An 18,273-nucleotide genomic window follows, 5' to 3' on the forward strand; every position below is an offset into this window, starting at 1 on the left:
ATCTTTAAAAAATCCACGTCTAATGGAATTTTAGGGTCCCCTAAAAATCTTTAAAAAATCCACGTCTAATGGAATTTTAGGGTCCCCCTAAAAATCTTTAAAAAATCCACGTCTTTTGGCCTTTTAGGGTCCCCCTAAAAATCTTTAAAAAATCCACGTCTTATGGCCTTTTAGGGTCCCCCTAAAAATCTTTAAAAAATCTTTAAAAAAATCCACGTCTTATGGCCTTTTAGGGTCCCCCTAAAAATCTTTAAAAAATCTTTAAAAAATCCTCGCCTAATGGCATTTTAGGGTAAGTAGCAGGTGACCTCTGGCAACACAGTTGTAACGAAAATAAAATTATAATTTTGATCTGACAATGCTATATTTAATATCTAAAAAACACAGCATACTTTTAGGCGCATTGAAATACAAAATAATTGGGTGTTGCCGAACCAAAATCCTTATTTTGTATGGCATTGCCAGAACTAAATTTGTTATTTATTTTTCCCTCCTAAAAGAAATTCCACAATTTTTTTTGGTAATAATTATAATTATTTATTATTTTATATATATTTATTTATATATAACACTATAATACAGTTTTTTGTTGTTGTTTTTGTTTTGTTCGAATAGAAAAAAATAATAATATAAAAATATTATATTTTTTAGAAAATATATTTTTCCGTTTTTTATAACAAAATTTGTATGTGCACAATAGGGGGGATAGATAGAGAAAGAGAGAGAGAATATAATCTAAGAGTTAAAGAAGAAGATAACAGCGAAATTTCACAAATTTGTTTTTTTGATTTGTTTCAAAGAAATACAGTTACAGAGGCATTATCACAGTTTTATGTACAAATAGAAAGAAAAAATGTTTCAATAATTTTTGAAGAAAAGAAAAAAGAAGTTAACAATTTAGATTTAGATTTTTTCAAAGATAGAGTGTAAGAAAGAGAGTAGAGAGGGAGTTATTTTTTTATATTATAACTTGCGTGTGAATAATTCTTAAACAAAATTTTCTCTTACTATGGGTTCGTTTTGTTTTTGTTTGTATTTTAGGCCTTAATAATAATTCAAAAACTTTTAATAATAATTAATATTATCGTAAAAAAACATTTTGTTAAATTTCTATGTATAAAAAAATGAAGAACAAGGCAAGTGCGGTTTTAATGTTACAATTAACAAATAAAGAAAACAGAATAGCAGAGGCGCGGAAGAAGATATTAGGAAGTTATTGCAATTGTTGATTAATTAAACTAATTAAAAAAACAAACAGGACAAAACAAATGCCATGAATTTTGCATTGTTTTTGGTTATTTTGTGTAATGTCTTTCCTTTTTTTTTCTTTACAAAAACAAAAAAATAAAATAAAAAATAATAATATTAAAAAAAGTTTCTACATGCTAGGCGGGAGGGCAGTATAGAATAGTATTTGTATGTATGATATTCATTGTATAGAACTAAATTTTATAGTACATATGTACAGACATATGTTGTTGGCCCACAAAGTCACCGGAACTCCAGAGATGTGATTGGTGACTTTGGTCGTGAAAGAGCAAAAAATTACAATTCAATTGTAATTTCAGGGTAATATGTCCATAAATTAGGGTGGGCCGGAATATAAACTTCTTGCAGCAGACCAAAAGGGGCTTAACAATGAAATTGAAAATAATTTCAAATTGCTTATATCTGGCCACCTTTATAGAGGGCAGTAATAAATGAAAACCACATTGGATTTCCAAAGTTGAGTATTAAAACAAAACAGGGGGCAGTGTTGAGTCTCTAAGGAACCACTTTTCAATATTACATGGCCCTAAATTTTGAAATTTGAACTTGTTGGCTATACCTAAATCGTCTTTCTTTGCAGCAAAACGAAATTTGATTATGCCAAAGATACATTGTGTGATGGTGTGGGTGTGTGTGAAAATGTGCTATCATGTGTGCGTTTTGTATGTGTTTTTGTATGGATTTTGTTTGATTGTCTGTAGTGGTAGTAGTAGTAGTAGTACTTCAAACAAAGTTCTCACGCTCTCTACAACTCTCCAACTTAGGCTGGCGCATCGGTGGGTACATGACAACCCTCAACATTTTCAGGCCAATCGCAGACATTTTCCTGGGGATTGAATACCAAATTTGCTGGACATGGCATATGATGTTTACGTTCACCCTCACACATGTAATAGTGGGTACAATCATTCCAATCTTTGTGATAACTAATGTGGCCATCCTCCTCGGCACAGGTTACTTCGTGGGCTAAAAAAAGAAACATTTCTTATTACAGTTGCTCCAAAAGTTTCGAGGATAGTAATACTTACGATCTTTTGTGGTATAGGCTCCTCGTGGACCTCGTGTCTCATATGGCCCCTCATATTCCAGATTGACTTTGTAACCTTTGAGTTCATCATTCAAGGCATTCAGCAGAGGATATTTACCATTTCCACAACGTCCATTAAAATCATCCATATCAATGGACCAAACCATGATGCCACCAAAGCCTTGTTCCTTCAACCATTCCATCTGTTTAGAAGAGAAGGGAACATTGTTAAATTAGTAAGGTGGATTTTTTTAAATTGTAAAAGGCCATTAGACGTGGATTTTTTAAAGATTTTACGGGCACCCTAAAAGGCCATTTAGGGGCACCCTAAAAGGCCATTGGACGTGGATTTTTTAAAGATTTTTAGGGCGACCCCAAAAGGCCATTGGACGTGGATTTTTTAAAGATTTTTAGGGCGACCCCAACAGGCCATTGGACTTGGATTTTTTTAAAGATTTTTAGGGGCACCCTAAAAGGCCATTAGACGTGGATTTTTAGGGGCACCCTAAAAGGCCATTAGACGTGGATTTTTTAAAGATTTTTAGGGTGACCCCAAAAGGCCATTGGACGTGGATTTTTTAAAGATTTTTAGGGGCACCCTAAAAGGCCATTAGACGTGGATTTTTTAAAGATTTTTAGGGGCACCCTAAAAGGCCATTAGACGTGGATTTTTTAAAGATTTTTAGGGGCACCCTAAAAGGCCATTTGACGTGGATTTTTTAAAGATTTTTAGGGGCACCCTAAAAGGCCATTAGACGTGGATTTTTTAAAGATTTTTAGGGGCAACCCAAAAGGCCATTGGACGTGGATTTTTTAACGATTTTTAGGGCGACCCCAAAAGGCCATTGGACGTGGATTTTTTAAAGATTTTTAGGGCGACCCCAACAGGCCATTGGACTTGGATTTTTTTAAAGATTTTTAGGGGCACCCTAAAAGGCCATTAGACGTGGATTTTTAGGGGCACCCTAAAAGGCCATTAGACGTGGATTTTTTAAAGATTTTTAGGGTGACCCCAAAAGGCCATTGGACGTGGATTTTTTAAAGATTTTTAGGGGCACCCTAAAAGGCCATTAGACGTGGATTTTTTAAAGATTTTTAGGGCAACCCCAAAAGGCCATTAGACGTGGATTTTTTAAAGATTTTTAGGGGCACCCTAAAAGGCCATTTGACGTGGATTTTTTAAAGATTTTTAGGGGCACCCTAAAAGGCCATTAGACGTGGATTTTTTAAAGATTTTTAGGGGCACCCTAAAAGGCCATTAGACGTGGATTTTTTAAAGATTTTTAGGGGCACCCTAAAAGGCCATTAGACGTGGATTTTTTAAAGATTTTTAGGGGCACCCTAAAAGGCCATTAGACGTGGATTTTTTAAAGATTTTTAAGGGGACCCCAAAGGCCATTGGACGTGGATTTTTTAAAGATTTTTAGGGCGACCCCAAAGGCCATTGGACGTGGATTTTTTAAAGGTTTTTAAAGCGACCCCAAAAGGCCATTAGACGTGGATTTTTTAAAGATTTTTAGGGGCACCCTAAAAGGCCATTAGACGTGGATTTTTTAAAGATTTTTAGGGGCACCCTAAAAGGCCATTATAATAATTGTTCCACAAACATCCCAGATGGGACAAGGGAGACTTCTCTCATATCAATGAGTGCACGCCGATTCATATTGGCTCAATGATATGGGACCTACTTTTTATTGCCGAGTCCGAACGGCGTGTCTTACGACACCACTTGTAGAGAAGTTTTTCATGGCTTAAATACTCAGGAAATGTCGCCAAGCATTACTGAGGGGGAATTTTGCCACCGTTGAAAATTTGATGTTGCTTGGCCTGGGATTCGAACCGCAGACCTTCTGAGTGCAAGGCGGACGTGCTAACCATTGCACCACGGTGGCCCCCTAAAAGGCCATTAGACGTGGATTTTTTAAATATTTTTAGGGGCACCCTAAAAAGCCATTAGACGTGGATTTTTTAAAGATTTTTAGGGCGACCCCAAAGGCCATTGGACGTGGATTTTTTAAAGATTTTTAGGGGCACCCTAAAAGGCCATTAGACGTGGATTTTTTAAAGATTTTTAAAGCGACCCCAAAAGGCCATTGGACGTGGATTTTTTAAAGGTTTTTAAAGCGACCCCAAAAGGCCATTAGACGTGGATTTTTTAAAGATTTTTAGGGGCACCCTATAAGGCCATTCGACGTGGATTTTTAAAGATTTTTAGGGGCACCCTAAAAGGCCATTAGACGTGGATTTTTAAAGATTTTTAGGGGCACCCTAAAAGACCATTAGACGTGGATTTTTTAAAGATTTTTAGGGCGACCCCAAAAGGCAATTGGACGTGGATTTTTTAAAGATTTTTAGGGGCACCCTAAAAGGCCATTAGACGTGGATTTTTTAAAGATTTTTAGGGGTACCCTAAAAGGCCATTAGACGTGGATTTTTTAAAGATTTTTAGGGGCACCCTAAAAGGCCATTAGACGTGGATTTTTTAAGGATTTTTAGGGTGACCCCAAAAGGCCATTAGACGTGGATTTTTTAAAGATTTTTAGGGGCACCCTAAAAGGCCATTAGACGTGGATTTTTTAAGGATTTTTAGGGTGACCCCAAAAGGCCATTAGACGTGGATTTTTTAAAGATTTTTAGGGGCACCCTAAAAGGCCATTAGACGTGGATTTTTTAAAGATTTTTAGCGGAACCCCAAAAGGCCATAAGACGTGGATTTTTTAAAGATTTTTAGGGGCACCCTAAAAGGCCATTAGACGTGGATTTTTTAAAGATTTTTAGGGGCACCCTGAAAGGCCATTAGACGTGGATTTTTTAAAGATTTTTAGGGGCACCCTAAAAGGCCATTAGACGTGGATTTTTTAAAGATTTTTAGGGACACCCTAAAAGGCCATTAGACGTGGATTTTTTAAAGATTTTTAGGGGCACCCTAAAAGGCCATTAGACGTGGATTTTTTAAAGATTTTTAGGGACACCCTAAAAGGCCATTAGACGTGGATTTTTTAAAGATTTTTAGGGACACCCTAAAAGGGCATTACACGTGGATTTCTTAAAGATTTTTAGGGGCACCCTAAAAGGCCATTAGACGTGGATTTCTTAAAGATTTTTAGGGGCACCCTAAAAGGCCATTAGACGTGGATTTCTTAAAGATTTTTAGGGGCACCCTAAAAGGCCATTAGACGTGGATTTCTTAAAGATTTTTAGGGCGACCCCAAAAGGCCATTGGACGTGGATTTTTTAAAGATTTTTAGGGCGACCCCAAAGGCCATTGGACGTGGATTTTTTAAAGATTTTTAGGGCGACCCCAAAGGCCATTGGACGTGGATTTTTTAAAGGTTTTTAAAGCGACCCCAAAAGGCCATTAGACGTGGATTTTTTAAAGATTTTTAGGGGCACCCTAAAAGGCCATTAGACGTGGATTTTTTAAAGATTTTTAGGGGCACCCTAAAAGGCCATTAGACGTGGATTTTTTAAATATTTTTAGGGGTACCCTAAAAAGCCATTAGACGTGGATTTTTTAAAGATTTTTAGGGCGACCCCAAAGGCCATTGGACGTGGATTTTTTAAAGATTTTTAGGGGCACCCTAAAAGGCCATTAGACGTGGATTTTTTAAAGATTTTTAAAGCGACCCCAAAAGGCCATTGGACGTGGATTTTTTAAAGGTTTTTAAAGCGACCCCAAAAGGCCATTAGACGTGGATTTTTTAAAGATTTTTAGGGGCACCCTAAAAGGCCATTAGACGTGGATTTTTTAAAGATTTTTAGGGGCACCCTAAAAGGCCATTAGACGTGGATTTTTTAAAGATTTTTAGGGGCACCCTAAAAGGCCATTAGACGTGGATTTTTTAAAGATTTTTAGGGGCACCCTAAAAGGCCATAAGACGTGGATTTTTTAAAGATTTTTAGGGGCACCCTAAAATGCCATTAGACGTGGATTTTTTAAAGGTTTTTAGGGGCACCCTAAAAGGCCATTGATCGTGAATTTTTTAAAGATTTTTAGGGCGACCCCAAAAGGCCATTGGACGTGGATTTTTTTAAAGATTTTTAGGGCGACCCCAAAAGGCCATTAGACGTGGATTTTTTAAAGATTTTTAGGGGTACCCTAAAAGGCCATTAGACGTGGATTTTTTAAAGATTTTTAGGGGCACCCTAAAAGGCCATAAGACGTGGATTTTTTAAAGATTTTTAGGGGCACCCTAAAATGCCATTAGACGTGGATTTTTTAAAGGTTTTTAGGGGCACCCTAAAAGGCCATTGATCGTGAATTTTTTAAAGATTTTTAGGGCGACCCCAAAAGGCCATTGGACGTGGATTTTTTTAAAGATTTTTAGGGCGACCCCAAAAGGCCATTAGACGTGGATTTTTTAAAGATTTTTAAAGCGACCCCAAAAGGCCATTGGACGCGGATTTTTTATAGATTTTTTGGGCAACCCCAAAAGGCCATTAGACGTGGATTTTTTAAAGATTTTTAGGGGGACCCTAAAAGGCCATAAGACGTGGATTTTTTAAAGATTTTTAGGGGCACCCTAAAAGGCCATTAGACGTGGATTTTTTTAAAGATTTTTAGGGGCACCCTAAAAGGCCATTAGACGTGGATTTTTTAAAGATTTTTAGGGGCACCCTAAAAGGCCATTAGACGTGGATTTTTTAAAGATTTTTAGGGGCACCCTAAAAGGCCATTAGACGTGGATTTTTTAAAAATTTTTAGGGGTACCCTAAAAGGCCATTAGACGTGGATTTTTTAAAGATTTTTAGGGGCACCCTTAAAGGCCATTAGACGTGGATTTTTTAAAGATTTTTAGGGGCACCCTAAAAGGCCATTAGACGTGGATTTTTTAATGTGTTTTAGCTGGACCTTAACAAGCCATTAGGTGTTGATTTTTAAAGATTTTTCGAGGTACCCTAAAAGGCCATTTGACGTGGATTTTTATAGATTTTTAGGGAGCCCCAAGATAAGTGGACTTTTTAAAGATTTTTTATGAGGTTCCTAAAATACAATTAGTCATCTTCCTCTTCTTCACTCACCTTTGTTTTCAGCGAACGTTCATCATCAAAGCCCACCCATTGATCATCACGATAGGCAAATGGTACTTGCTGTTCGGAATCCCACACCAATGTGGTGTTATCAGCAGCCAAGAAATTGCACACCTCATAATAGCTCAAGAAACCAGATTCATTTGTAAATTTACCCAAACGACCACCACCCAAGGCAGGAGCTCCAATATCAAACTGTGTTACATTGGCCAATTCAAATGTGCGACCATAGGTGGGCATACCAATCAATAACTTCTCTTTGGGAGCACCTTGTTTAACCCATTCGCGGGCACTATAGTCAACAGTTAATTTCTTTTGATAACCTGTGGCAGATTCCAGGGGGAAGAGTGGTGAATTGTGACCCACAGTGCGTTCCCATTGACCATGGAAATCATAGGTCATGACATTAATGAAATCCAAATATTTGCTAATCTCGGGCACATCATAACCAGCAGCAATGGCTTCAAACGAGGCGGGGACAGCAGCTGTTAACAAAAGTCTGGGCAAACCTGAAGATTTGGCTTCACCTTCGAAGGCAACACGCAATTCACGCAACAGATTTACATAGGCCGCCCGATCGTCTGAACCACGAGGATATTCCCAATCGACATCGAGACCATTGAATTTATAGTCACGCAAGAAATCAATGGCTTCGTAGACAAACTGATTCATGCGGAAAACATTGGAGGTGAGATCTTTGAAGGGTGTTGAACCAAAAGCCCAACCACCAATGGCCAAAAGGATTTGCAGATCTGGATTTGTGTCACGCAGGGCAATGATTTCTTCATAGTTATCGGGATCCTCATCACTGTTCTCGGCCAACTTGTGGTCCTTGAGAGTGGCAAAGGCATAGACAATGTGTGTACACAGTTTGGGATCAATGTTGGCGGGTAAGAATTTTCCAGCACCAGGGCGTTTGGATGACCAGCTGGTAAGGTAACAGAAGACCTGGGCGGGACGAGCTATAAAAGGAAAATGAAAATAGTTAATAAGGGAAAGGGTTTCCTTTTGAGACTTCATTTCAGACTTACTGTTCTTTTCCACAGCCAATGCACCAGCCTTGACACGATGTTTCTTGCTGGGTTTGCGTACCTTGGCCAAGACTTCTTCAACATCAATTTTAATGGGTTCAGGTTTTTCAATCTAAAATAGAAAGGGAATTAAATTCGCATCCCATAATACACAATTTCTAAGATAATTACCTCTTCCAAATCCTCGAAAGTAGCAGCAACCTCTGACCAATTAACATCCTTGGCATCTTTACCTCTGGAAATGCCCAGTAGTTCTTCACGCATGGCACCAATTAGAGGATATTTAACCTGGCCTCCACACACTTCACCCTTGAAATCATCCATATCAACAGTCCACACCATGGCACCACCATAACCATTATCCTTGATCCATTTCATTTTGTTGCGTATGGAACGTTCATCATCGAAACCAACCCATTGGTCACCATCCACCAAATAGGGCACCTTCATTTCATCATCCCACACGTAGACGGCACCATTTAACAACATTTCACAAATTTCATAATAGGCGAGGAAACCACTTTCCTTGGTGTAAATACCTTCCTTGCCACCACCTGTGGCAGGTGCATTGGGACCATGTTTAGATGTGGAAGCCAAAGTGAAGGAACGACCATATGTGGGCATACCAATTACCAGTTTCTCTTTGGGGGCACCCATTTTAGCCCACATTGTGGCAGCATTATCCACCGACAATTGTTTACGCCATTCAGAATCGGAAGAGGGGGCATACAGGGGAGCATTGTGGCCAGTTTCACGTTCCCATTTACCATGGAAATCGTAGGCCATAACATTAATGAAATCCAAATAACTGGCCACTGCCGGGACATCATAACCACCACGAATATTATCGGGACCAACAGGTACGGCAGCAGTCAACAGCAAACGTTGTCTCTTCAATTCTTGGGCCTCGGCCTCGAAGGCTTCACGCAATTCCTTCAACAACAAAACAAAGTTCTTCTTATCCTCCGAGCCCTTGGGATATTCCCAATCCAAATCTAAACCATCAAAGCCGCGTTTGCGCAAGAAAGGTATGGCCGAGTAGATAAAGGTTTGACGGGTATAACGGGTGGCAGACATATCCTTGAATTTCTGGGTACCAAATGACCAACCGCCCAAGGCCAAAAGGATCTGGAAAGCAGGAAGAAAGAAAAAATATTTTTAAGAAACTCTCTTCAAAAGTCCTTCCAAAACTTACCTTCAATTTGGGATTAGCTTTCTTCAGGGTCATCATACGATCATAGAGACCGGGTACAGTATCCTTGGTTTCATCATTCGATTCATAGGAACTCAACTTGTTCTTTTTCAACCAACCGAAAGCGAAAATGATGTGGGTACACAAATCGGCTGGAATGTCTTCGGGTACGAATTTACCAATTTTCGGACGATATTGAGACCAATTTGTGTAATAGCAAACGACTTTCTTGCCAACATCTTCGGCCTTGGCTTTTTTACCCTTCAACGAAGAACCACTTGCCACAAGGCTGGTAGAATCGGAATCTACACCACGTAACTTCGATTTACCACGTAGGCGTGTGCGTACAGATGTTGAGGGTGCGGGTTCCTGATCCGCACGCTTCTGGGCAACTTCTTTGTCGATTTCTTTGTCCACAATTTTCTTTGCTGAGACGCGAGTTCTTCGTGTTGAAACTTCGACGACTTCTTCGGCTACTTCAGTTTCGACGGGAGCGGCAGTTGGTCTTCTTCGCCTTTGTCGTGTTTTGGCTGGAACGGGAAAGGGGAGTAAATGTTAAACGACAGAGTTAAATCTTACGACTTTTAGAAATGCCAAAAAGTTTTTAAATTTTATTTTGCCTGGACCATAGCTATAACCAAGCAAGGAAAAAGGAAATATGTATTTTGAATATGCAATGGATCGAATGATGTGTGTCGTCAAGTATACGTTATGGGGTAACAAATATTTAAATCGTATACACCCTAGATGATGGATGGTATCTTTTAACCGGAGAGACCCAAACTTAAATTTTTAACGAACTTTAGAAAGATCCAAGGAGCTCTAAAACGTGTTTTTTAGTTTTAGAAGGACCCGAAACTTGAATTTTTCTTACATTTTAGGAAGATACAAAAAGGACAAAAAACGAAATTTTTTATATTTTAAAAAGATCCAACATTTTCGATATTTGTTTTTAGAAGAGCTCAAAAGGAAGATCAAAGACGTGAATTTGTAAATTTACCCAAATGACCGCATTACATGGCCAATTCAATTATGCGAGCATATATGAGCATACCAATCGATACTTTTTTGGGGTTACCTCGTTTAACCCTTTCGCGGGCCCTATTGTTCATGAAATTTATGAAATCCTAATATTTGCTAATCTCTGGGATTCCATTATCAGCAGCAATGGCTGCAAAAATTGTTTTTTATTGATTTTGGTAAGAAATCAAAAAAAAAAAAATATTTAAACAAATTGATGAGCACAAGAATTGAAGTATGTAGTAAAGTGAACATTTTAAATATGTTATTAAAAAAAACCCCAAAAAATTATTTATGAAGTTTAGACAAAAAAGTCCGATGTCTGATTTTTTTTTATGCTACAAAGAACCTTTATATAGCTAATATTAAAATCTGACCCGATTTTAAACATTTTTTGTAGGATTACTTGTTTAGCCACTACAAAGAACTGGTAAACTGTTTACATCGATTGGACAATAAATGTGGTCTGTAGAGTGATTTTGTGAAAATATTACAGAAATCGCTCTACAGACCATATTTATTGTCCATTCGATGAAAACAGTTTACCAGTTCTTTGTAGTGGCTAGACAAGTAATCCTACAAAAAATGTTTAAAATCGGGTCAGATTTTAATATTAGCTATATAAAGGGCCCATGGAAATTTTGAGGCCCCAGTGGCACGTGTTAACATATTCCGATAGAGCTCAAACTTTGCAATCTTAATTATTAACAAAACCAAACATTTTAGGAGGGTGCCGCAAAAAAATCCGACATCGATTTTTTAAAATCACTCTATTATGCATATTCAGACAAAAAGGGCAAAAAAATGTTTGTTTTTAAGATTTTTATAAAGTAAAAATTTTTTACGAACCCAAGAAATTAATTATAAATAAAGAATAAATTAAAAAATTAAAATGATTTTTAATTTCTATAAATTCCCAAAAAAAAAAAAAAGAATATCTTAAAGATTATTTTAAGGACCCACAATGACTTTTATAAGGACTCCAAAAGCCTCAACAAATGTGTTTTAAAGGATTAAAATGATTTTTAGGCCGAACATATTTTTTATAAGGATCCAAAAATGTCCAAAAAACAATTATTAATGGCGTGTTTCTCTAAGACGATTCGAATTCAAATTCGTTCGAATTACTACCAAAGTCCTGTTGTTGTAGAAAATGTTTATTTGTTTGAAAATAAAAACAATTCTAATATTTTTCAAAAAAAAAAAAAAAAGAAGTTTGGTAGTAGTTCGATCGAATGTGTATTCGTATCGTCTTAGTGAAACAGGCCATTAAAGTATCTTAAAGAGCAAAAGGCGCAAACATTTTTTTAGGATTTTTATTTCTAAAGAATATAAAAGGGACCAAAAACGCTCAAAATTTGTTTTAAAGAAAAGACCAGTAGTGCGATTCTCTAACTCATTTTTTGAGTTACCGACAATGGTCGGTATATGATTTTTAAGGCAAAACAAAAATTCTAGAAACTTTTTAATATAAAGATAAAAAAATGAGCTTTCATAAAAACTAAAAAGTTCCAAAAATTATTTTTAACGAGTTTTAAGTCCCAAAAAATAATATTTAAAATGCTAATAAACATCCTAAAATGCGCAATTTTTTTTTTAAATTTTTAGAGAGTCCAAGAAATATGTTTAATTATTTTCATAAAGACCTAAAATGGCCCAAATTTTTTTTTTTTATGATTTTCACAAAAACCCAAAAAGACCAAAAATCATTTTTTTTTAAAACGATAGAAACTGAAGTTTTAATGATGAGGACGCCAAAAAGGGTCAATAAATGTTTTTAAATACATTTTTGGCTCACGAAATGTTTTTTAGATTTATAGATAAATACCAAAAAGTTTCAAAATTTTTTTGAAGTTTCTTATAAGGACCCAAAAAATATTTTTAATTACATATTTTCATAAAGATTTTATAAGGACCCAAAAAGGCCCAAAAATGATTTTGAATCATTTTTATAGGGACCTAGAAATGCAAAAAAATATTTTATATAGATTTTTATAAGGACGAAAAAAGGGAAAAAAATATTTTTTTTTTTAAATAGTGGGTCCCTAAAAGGTCTAAATATTTTTAAGGATTTTAATAAAGACCGAAAAATATATTTTTTTCTAAAAAAAAAATTTAAAGATTTTTGTAAAGGCCCAAAACTTTTTTAAAGAATTAAAATTGCCCAAGAACATTTTTTTAATTTTTATAAATCGACGCCTCTAAACAATAGTATGCTAAGTCGACTTAGCATGTTTTCAAGTTCTTTACATTTTTATATTTAACGTCCTTTAACTTAATTTCTGTCAAATTTTGGTAATAATCGGACAATCCGAACCGAAGTTATAAACAAATATTTACTTAGCATAGTACTGAAGGTCAAAGAAATTTCCAAACTTTTAGAGCTTGTCCTGCAAAACTCACTGTTCAGAATTAGCATTTGGAGGTGTCGAACGTCCTTTAACTTAAATTCTGTCAAATTTTGGTAATGATCGGTCAATCCGAACAGAAGTTATAAACAAATATTGACTTAGCATAGTACTGAAGTTCAAAAAAATTTCCACACTTTGAGAGCTTCTCCTGCAAAACTCACTTTTTAGACTTAGCATACTATTATTTGGAGGTGTCGAAATTAAAAAAGGCCCAAAAAATATGTTTAATGATACTCATAAAGACCAAAAATTGCGCAAAAATATTTGTAATGATTTTCATAAAGACCCAAAGAATATTTTTAATGATATTCATAAAGACCCAAAAAGGTAAAAAAAATAGTTTTAATCACAGTTTATACAGTTGGCCATTCAGAGTTCTGTTAACAACATTTGACAACAAACATAAAACTGTGGTTTTAATCATTTTTATAAATTCCCAAAAGGACTCAAAATGTTTTTTTTTAAAGATGTTTTTAAACATCTTAAAATGCTCAAGAATGTTTTGTTTTAATTTTTATAGAGACCAAGAAATATGCTTAATGATTTTCATAAAGACCCAAAGAATATTTTTAATGATTTTCAATAAATAAATACCCAAAAGTTACTTAAAGGTTTTAAAAGGGCACAAAAATGATTTTTTAAAGATTATATCCATTTTTAATGATTTTCGTAAAAGCCAAAATATATTTTTAATGGTTTTCATAAAGACCCAAAAGTTACTTCAAGATTTTAAAGGGACCCAAATAGGCCCAAAAATGATTTTTTTTAAGATTTTTTAGGGATGCGAAAAAAATATTTCAAAATGATTGTTGAAGCCACTTCAACAACATAGCATAAGATAATATGAAATGAAATTTATAGTACTGAATTAATGAGTTTAAACCCAACTGAATTTAAGCGTAAAAGTTGACCCCAAAAATATGGCAACCCTTATCCACTAGAACCAAAAGCTTTTACTCAGTGGATAAGGAGTTTTTTTCTATTTTTTGTTTTTCGTTGTTTGCCCTAAAATAATAAAAGTTGAGAACTTAATTGGAAAATAGCATCTCAACGGTAAGCAGCTCTTTAAATAAACCGGCCATTGCAGAAATCTACGCAAAACGTCTTTTTTTTGTTTCTTTTATTTCATGTATTGATACTGGGAAGTTTTCCACACTTTCAATTGGAGCTAATACAACCGCTAACTACAGTCCACTCTTCTATCCGCAGACGCATTAGCCCAGTTGTACATGGTCCTTACGAGCCGTCAAGGAACTGAGGAGAAAATTACTTTTGGATCACGTCCACCGCTTAACTCTGAAGTTTTCTAGAAGGCTACATCTGAAACAAAAGCGCTGCCGCATATGCCATATCCTACCTCGAGAATGCTAATCGCCAGAAAATGTATGATTAAGTTGCGTTACCGCAAGAGGGCCCGGCATGTTGAAGCGAGTTCAACAAACATTCCAGGAGATTTGATTAAAATACATATTTGTTAATTTTCATGTGGTAACATTTTATGCAAAGAGCTCTCTCTCATTGTATAAGATGCTACCACTTCAACATTGATTCCGCTTCATTCCTAATTAATTTGAAACAAGTGAACTGCAGCAAATACTTGGAAACTCACTTGTACCAAAACCGCACAGACGTCAAGATGTCTGTTTAGCAATAAAAACTCTACTGCTACACCAACACCTTAACAAAAGTCAGTCCACTCCAGGCCAAATCAATCTCATTTGTACAATGATTTTTAAAACACTCAAAACGGCCAAAAAATTATTTTTGAAAATAAGGACCCAAAAAAAGAGCTAGAAATATTTTAATTACTTTAATAAAGACCCAACAAATATTTTTTTAGTAATTTGTTGGAAGACCCAAAAGGTATGTTTTTAATTAAAAAAACAAAGATAAAATTTCTGTTCCAGAATTGCAAGAATCTACTAATTTTTACTATTTTTTCGATAACATAAAGAAAAATTTGTTATCGTAGTAAAAAATAGTAGATTCTTGCAGGTTTTGGAACAGAGCAAAAGATTTTTATAAGGATCCAAAATTATAAACCTTTGCCTTTAATGATTTTCATAAAGATTGATTTCAAGAGTGATTTCAAGATTTTATAAGGATCCAAAAGGGGCAAAAAATAAATGTTTTAAGACATTTATAAGGATCCAAAGATTGATTTTAAGGTTCTATATGGCCTAAAATGAAATTTTAAATATTTTTTTAAAAGAACCGTTTTATTATTTTTAATAAAGTACCAAAAATATTGAATTTTATAAAGTTTTTTATGGTACCAAACAATTATTTTTTAAGGATATTTATATAGACCCAAAAAGGGGCCCAAAATTTGCCCAAAAATGATTTTTTAAAATTTTTTATAAAGTCCAAGCAAAGGCCCAAAAAGGATAAATCTTTTTAATTAAAAAAATACCCAAAAATGATTTTTATACCCTACACCACCCTGTGGTAAGGGTATTATGTGTTAGTGCAGTTGTAGGTAGCATGCCTAAGGAAAAGAGATAGACCCATAGTTACTTCTAGGGATATGCATAGAATCACTTTCTGAGTCGATTTATGCATGTCCGTCCGTTCTCAACGTACATATCGCATTTATTGTTTGATTTGGCTGAAAATTGGGAAGATCATTTTTTTTTAGGCTAATGAAGAACGCTATTGCTTTTGGTGAAAATCGGTTCAGATTTGGATATAGCTCCCATATATATTTTCGGCCGATTTGAGGTTATTGATGCACCAAAAACGCTGTATCTGTACAATTTTGATGAAATTCGGAATGTGTGATGGAATAAGGTCTATAGATAAATGTGCCAAATTATATCGAAATCGGTTCAGATTTGGATATAGCTCCCATATATATTTTCGACCGATTTGAAGTATTTGTTGCACCAAACATGCTGTATCTGTCTAATTTTGATGAAATTTGGAATGTGTTACAAACTTTATCAAAATCGGTTCAGATTTGGATATAGCTCCCATATAAATTTTTGGCCGATTTTTGGTATTTGGTGCACGAAACGAGTATATGTCCGATCTCAATGAAATATGCAATGTGTGACCGAATATGGTCTAGAAATAAGTGTGCCAAATTTTATCGAAATCGGTTCGGATTTGGATATAGCTCCCATATATATTTTCGCCCGATTTAAGGTATTTGATGCACCAAAGACGCTATGTATGTCTAATTTTGATGAAATTTGGAATGTGTGACGGTGTTTGGTCTAGAAATATATGTGCCAAATTATATCGTAATCTGTTCACATTTGGATTTAGCTTCCATATAGTCGGCCTTAACATAAATTGAACAAGAGGGTCTTTATAGTGTTATCTTTACCCTAAGCCTTCATGCTAACAGGGGTACGTACAATTTGATGCGGTAAAAATGTGCCTCATTGACATAATGATTTTTGGATTTTGCCTATAAATACGTGGGGTCTGTCTAGGCAAAATACATTTCAAACAATTTGGAATGGATTTAGCCAGGTCCGTCAGATTGTCTGACTTTCTGGCTGGAGCGCGCAATAGTCTCGAACGGGTTAACCGATTTGGTCCAAAATTTGGTCATCGTAATATTTGGTCCAAACTTAGATCAAGTTCGAAGGGGCCATATCACTCCGTCTGTCATTTAAGGACATGTATCTGATCGTTTTGAATTTTTTTGCGCAATGTTGTCCTCGCAGCTTATCTTTACAACGGTACAATACTTTTCGTGGACAAGTTCATACCTCCTGAGAGAATGGCCCAATAGCTCGCTGTCGGCATCGAATAAAATTATTGGTGAGCATGATTACTTATAAATTGACAGCCTGTTTCACTATGTCGAACGAAAATGATAACAAAAGAAAACCTGCTAAACTCGTGTATGATTTTCAAATTTTGTAGTCTGTTTCGAAGCATAAACAAAATCAATATTTTCATGAAAAGCAAAGTTTCGGTGTTTTTCGTTCGCATTCATTTTCTTTCGACATAGTGAAACAGGCCCTTTACACCTTGTCAAATTTGTCCCAAAATTACATCATGTTATACGAAGGTTCATATCCCCCTTTCCCTTTCAAAAGTTCAACATTTTCCATTGTTTTCCACTGTTTTCAACGATCGAAGTACTCCTTTTATTCAGATATATAATGCTTTTTCGTGGGCAAGTCCATGATTTCTGACATAATGGTCCAAAAGCTCTAAAAATCCTTTTGTGATCAGCTAAAATGGCTCGTGTGCACGATAATTATCGAAAGGACTGACTGTCATTGGTCCAACCTTTGCACATTGAAATATTTCTCTCACACTTAAATCAATTTCCAAGATATAATATATCGGACAGTATATTCGAGTATCTCCCTCAGAAAAGCTCAACATTTTCGATTAAGAGCCTGTTTCACCATGTCGAAAGAAAATGATTGCGAACGGAAAACACCTAAACTTTGGTTTTCATAGCAATATTGACATTGTGTTTGCTTTAAAACAACTACAAAATTTGAAAATCATACACGAGTTTAGTTGTTTTTCTTTCGTTTTGATTTTCGTTCGACATAGTGAAACAGGCTGTATGTAAGTTGGCCCTTGTAATTCTGATTACAACGATATATTTCCATATTCTTGAGTAAAATATAGTTTTTTTTTTCTGTAATTTTTTTTTCTACTTGTCACACATTTTCCAACCAGTTGTTGCTAAAAGAACGAACACCAATTCCGGCAATGTTGTTTCCCATAACATGGAAAACTAATGTGGGCTATAAACAAGTTAGCTGATATGCATGGCGCAAATGCCAAGCATATAGATTATTATTATTATTTTTTTTTTTGCCTTCAACCGGATATTTTGGTAGAACCACATTTGCGGCTGGCTGTGGTGTGTTTCTCTACTTGGTTGGTTGGTCAATGCGGAAATCAAGTCATGGCTAAACCGGCTGTGTAATGCTTAAGAACTTTCACTTTTTTCTTGCTGTAAAGCAAATTTTTTGTGTTACTTACTTTGTGCACTATCTGTGGCCTGTGATAGCAGAACAATTATAAGACATACTGCAAATAACAATTTCAATATTCGAGGAGGAAACTGTAAAGAAAAAAACAGGAAAACAAATATAATTAAAAATCAAAGGTCATAAATACTGGTAAAGAAGTTATAACAAAAATGAAATAAAAATATGATATGTAAAAATACTTAAAAAGGTGATAAAATAACCTTCAAGATTTCAAAAAAAAAAAAAAAAATGGAAACATAAAATGTTGTAATAATTAAGAATTTTTATAACATAACCTCAAGCCCTCAAAAAAATTTGAAAACATAAAATGTTGTAA

At 35.3% G+C, this 18,273-nt stretch overlaps 1 protein-coding gene across 1 annotated transcript in view; it reads right to left on the reverse strand.

Annotated features, from left to right (window-relative positions):
* Positions 1–775: 775 nt before the first annotated feature.
* Positions 776–18,273, reverse strand: part of Cht7 (chitinase 7) — a 101,971-nt gene continuing 84,473 nt past the window's right edge. Inside the window, exons 3-9 of the mRNA XM_073983284.1 lie at positions 17,947–18,028; positions 9,554–10,080; positions 8,530–9,486; positions 8,359–8,470; positions 7,319–8,289; positions 2,298–2,499; positions 776–2,235 (exon numbers count right to left, since the gene is read on the reverse strand). Coding sequence (XP_073839385.1) covers positions 2,030–2,235; positions 2,298–2,499; positions 7,319–8,289; positions 8,359–8,470; positions 8,530–9,486; positions 9,554–10,080; positions 17,947–18,028 — 3,057 coding nt within the window. The 3' untranslated portion in view covers positions 776–2,029. The remainder of the gene's footprint in view (positions 2,236–2,297; positions 2,500–7,318; positions 8,290–8,358; positions 8,471–8,529; positions 9,487–9,553; positions 10,081–17,946; positions 18,029–18,273) is intronic.

Source organism: Musca autumnalis, unplaced genomic scaffold (genome assembly GCF_047663935.1).
Source record: "Musca autumnalis isolate F117 unplaced genomic scaffold, ASM4766393v1 scaffold_4, whole genome shotgun sequence".
In the NCBI taxonomy this organism is placed as follows: domain Eukaryota; kingdom Metazoa; phylum Arthropoda; class Insecta; order Diptera; family Muscidae; genus Musca; species Musca autumnalis.